This window comes from Olea europaea, unplaced genomic scaffold, assembly GCF_002742605.1.
Source record: "Olea europaea var. sylvestris unplaced genomic scaffold, O_europaea_v1 scaffold2520, whole genome shotgun sequence".
NCBI lineage: Eukaryota > Viridiplantae > Streptophyta > Magnoliopsida > Lamiales > Oleaceae > Olea > Olea europaea.
The window spans coordinates 86754-91118 of record NW_019243452.1 but is presented as its reverse complement, the minus strand read 5'-3'; the positions used below and the strand labels follow the sequence as shown (position 1 = coordinate 91118).

General features: G+C 36.9%; 1 protein-coding gene across 1 annotated transcript in view; it reads right to left on the bottom strand.

Moving 5' to 3' along the window:
* Positions 1 to 6: 6 nt before the first annotated feature.
* The window catches only part of LOC111382561 (protein phosphatase 2C 70-like), a 5275-nt gene continuing 916 nt past the window's right edge, over positions 7 to 4365 (bottom strand). The window contains exons 3-12 of the mRNA XM_023006580.1: positions 4188 to 4361; positions 3892 to 4083; positions 3615 to 3790; positions 3380 to 3538; positions 2304 to 2447; positions 2163 to 2224; positions 1689 to 1824; positions 690 to 784; positions 338 to 453; positions 7 to 253 (exon numbers count right to left, since the gene is read on the bottom strand). Coding sequence (XP_022862348.1) covers positions 120 to 253; positions 338 to 453; positions 690 to 784; positions 1689 to 1824; positions 2163 to 2224; positions 2304 to 2447; positions 3380 to 3538; positions 3615 to 3790; positions 3892 to 4083; positions 4188 to 4361 — 1388 coding nt within the window. The 3' untranslated portion in view covers positions 7 to 119. The remainder of the gene's footprint in view (positions 254 to 337; positions 454 to 689; positions 785 to 1688; positions 1825 to 2162; positions 2225 to 2303; positions 2448 to 3379; positions 3539 to 3614; positions 3791 to 3891; positions 4084 to 4187; positions 4362 to 4365) is intronic.

The following is a 4365-nucleotide window of genomic DNA, read 5'->3' as shown; positions in this document are numbered from 1 at the left end:
GGGGGGGTTCTTTTCATTGTTGAGAATATATAAGCATACCAACAACAAAAACCAAAAGCAAGAGACTAGAAATGAAACATGATTTACACTTCAGCAAAAAATGAGGCATTAAGGAAAAATCACCTAGCTAATAGTGCGAAACCGCTGCTTGCTTGGTGTATAGTTACAACTTCACTTATATAAGGTTCTGAACTGAACCGAACATCCTGCTGCTTCAAAAATTTGTCCCCAAGCATCCTGGCAAGGTTTATACCTTAGGGGAAACGAATTATGCAGTCAGTACATAATTGACATTCAATGAAAAATTCATAGATGACATAAGTCTGATCTTAATCACCGCCAATTCGTGTTTCCCCATCTTTCAAAGGTTCTCCCAACTCTTGAAAACGGAGTCTTTCAGAACTACTGATTATTCTATGGTCTTCTGTCATCTTTATCTGCCTCCCATCAATACTGCACGAACAAAAGTTGAATAGGGTACTCATAAAGAAACTACTCAAGATGAAAAAAAAATTGCATCAACTGAACTGATAATTTTGACTTATAGTTTGGGGAAATAAGCACAATTACTCAAGAGTGCAAAAGAGTGATGACCAAATGTACAGTAGAAATATCATGTTGAATCTTAACCTGATATGTCTTTTCATAATACACCAATAAGCATAAGAATGATAAATATCAAAACGTACGTTACAACACAAGCTGAATCTCCAACATTTGCACATTGCGCAAAAAAATTTTCATGACCATCAGCCCAAACCAGAAGCACTGTTGCAGTACAACCCTGAAAATTTTTAAGTATTAAATGGCATTGTAAACCTTTAAAATATATCATAGGGGAGATATTAGCAAAATAGAAACTGAAGTTCAATTTCATTTTGCTGTTGCAACAGTAATGCCAAACAACTGAGTCTGGATTAGGACAATTATTTTTTATCTTTAGCATAATTTGCTATATAGGTGAACATTCAGTGTAATGATCGTGCGCGTGTGTGTGTATTCTACCTTTTTAATTTTAATTTGCAACTTATGACAACATTGCTCTCATGCTAATTGTGATTAGTCTTTCCCACTTTTTATGATCATCAATCCCCATCTTATAGAGGTGGCACGGGCATACTGTGTTCGAACTTCAGTAACCTTTCAGTTATTAGAAGAATCATACCTTCCTTCATTCAAGATCATGCACTATCCTTACATATTGTATCTCACTTTTGTAATCTGATTAAATAAGATGGTCCTTTGACATGATAATCTATTCATAAGCAAATAGCCCTTCACTTGTTAGCACTCCACGTGTTCCATACATCTCTGTTTTCACTTTTTGAAAAAGCCATCTTGCTTTGCCAAATTATAATGTCCCTGTCCCTCTTGTCTGCATCCGATGCCTGTTTAATTTGTAAGTACAAAGCTAACATATAGCCTAAGTGCATGACACCATAGAAAAAGAAAGGGGAGCTCAAAGAATGAGGTTTTACACATTTGCTTTCCTAAAGTTTGTGACACCATTTTCAGCAGTCACTTAACCGGCCCCAAGGCAGGCAGTGAAGATGTTAAAAAAGAAGTATGTACACAGACTAATCTTTAAAGAATGTACACTGAAATTGAAAATGATAGTTATCCAATCACAGAACTGCACAAATCTGTAAGAAATATATAGATCATGTAAAGAAATGTCAAGTAAAAACCTCATAGTAGTGATTAATGCTTGCTTCTGTTCGAGAAAATGCTTCCCTAAGGACGTCAGAAGCGTCACACTGAGATAAAACCTTCTCTCTCCTGAATGAATCCGACAGGATGCTAGCAATCACCTCCGGCATTATTCTAGGATAAAAGGAAAAATGAGAAATAAGAGTAAATAACAGAATAGTAGGGATGATGGTTTAAGGTTCCCAAAAAAAGTAATACATTCAACATAACCAAAAGATCCAAAGAATTAAAATGAAGCACGGACAGACAGACCAAAATATGCTTCTAAATATAGCATTAAAGCTTAACTGCAGCAATTTCATAGGTAATGTGAAATCCACAATTTTCATCATGCCAAGCAGTATATTATGACAAAGAAAAATGTTAATACAATACTTCCTCCTGACTTGCTAACTGATTGGGGAGATTAAAATAGGTCTATTATGGGTGATTAAGCACTTCAAGTGACTAACCTGCTAACTGATGTGGCTGCATCTGCTCCACCATGTCCATCGCATAGGCCAAACAATCCAAACTGCAATGTAATAATTAAATAACCTAATAGCCATTCAGGTAATTAAACAAATGGCTAAGACAAGATTCAATTCGGAAACCTGATTGGTTCCAGGAAGAGGCCACCGGTAATAGTAGACATCTTCCATGGGCAACTTTTTTCCTCCACGGCGCGTGGCCATCGGATCTGATGCTATACCAATCCCAAAAGGGATCTGGACCTCTGTTTGAGCAGTTATCTGGACCTGCCAAAAAAAATAATAATAATAAATAAAATAAAATAAATAAAGAGGGCAAAGGTGAACTTCTTCGCAAATAGTAGCAAAAAATTGATCATGAATCAAAATGGTTCAATTGGACTGATTTTACTTTTAGACCTACCATGCTTTCTAAGTAACCAAGTTTTTGGCTGCTAAAGGTTTAAATGTTCGTTAGATGAATGTCGCGGAAGTGAAGAAGTTGAGAGTGATGTATGACCAGACTACAATAAATAAGATAAGAAATGATAATATTTGCTAACAAGTGGAGATGTATATACATTGATGGTAAACTAAAGGAGGAGGACTTAAAAGTGAGCAACAGAAGGAGCATCTTTCGCATAGTTCTTGAGTATGGGTCTTATGTAACTATCAGGTGCACATCCTATAATCCTCAGTCTCAAGTGTCTATCTAACTCTTGTAGTTTTACAATGCACAAGTTAAATATCACGGTGCAAAAGGGGCATCGATGGTAGATGAAGAAAATGAAATAAAATTTATTAGGTCATATTCTAGGAAAAAGAAAATAAACCAACATGAAATCCAAATGAGATAATGGCAAGGCAAAAAATTCAGGAAGACCTCCCCAGGTACAAAAACCTAGTCATATACGACGACAAGTTGTACTAACATCTTACACATCAAGATTCTGAACAATCACCCCGGAGCCCAAATGTATTCTCGATTCTTATAATAAACCACATGTGAACTCTGATTAAAATACCCAAGTAAAACCAACTTTTGATGGATAATTTCTTGCAATATCCTCAGCACATAATAAATGAAATTTATTACATGATGACTATGACTAACCAGTAAGGTAATGTAGATCTCATGTTTTCTGAAAAGTGCAAAGGCCATGGAAAATCCATCATTGGATCAAAAAACACTTGTGAAGTCAAAAGGCACATAAACTTACAAGAATCTTTGAAGTTGTGCCAAAAGTTATTATATCTCCACTTGAGAGCTCGACTGGATTGCCCCAATGTCTGCTTCCTGATTGAGGATGGTGGACTGCCTGGGAATTCAAGAGTGTACCGTTCAAGCTACCCATGTCAACCAGTTCCCAGTTCAACTTCTGCAACACTAGGAAGTTAATAACATGAAGAACAGCGCACAATTCACTCCAGCTTATAATTAAGTTCTGAGCTTACGTTTACATTCCAATTTATAGTTGCATGCTTGCCAGAGACCTCTGAGTCCTTCAACAATATGTCAGCAGGTGAAACTCTTCCAACAGTCAATGGAAGCCTGGATGTATTCGTTGATTGTATGGAATAATGAAGACCACAAGAAGGTCCTGAGATTACCTCCAGCATGAGAATGCTTCCTGCACTTCTAAAAGAAAAATATGATGACATGTTTTACAAATTCTGCAAACAAAAGATGCAAAGAACATTTCAGCTCGTTTAACTATGAAAAGAAAATTACTCTGATTTGCAGTATTTTTTGGAACGAGCTCTCTGGAAATGTCCTCATCTACATGATTTGAGCTATACTTGACACCTTCCTTGTCATGTATCCCCTCTTCGGCTAACTTACTCGGTACAAGTGGAACCTTAAGTGTCTGACCAACCAAAGAATCCTCCGATGTATTTGGAATTTCAAGGATAAAGCTATCACCTGGGCCGAGCAAAGAGTAAGATTTCATTCAGCATAGAGTTAGATACAAATTACATTTACACAAAAATCATAAATTATCAAGGAAAGTTGAGGCTGTCAAGTACTATGCGTCAGCTGGGAAGACGTCGATGGAAGCCTTTGTTTATGTGTTACTCTGTTAGAATGGGGTGGTATGAATCCTGCTTGAGTTCGACGACCACCCCCCTCGATGGAGTAACTAGTGGATTCACAGATCTGGCTTTCAACTACGTCATAATCTTCTGAAACAAGAGGCCTCTCTAT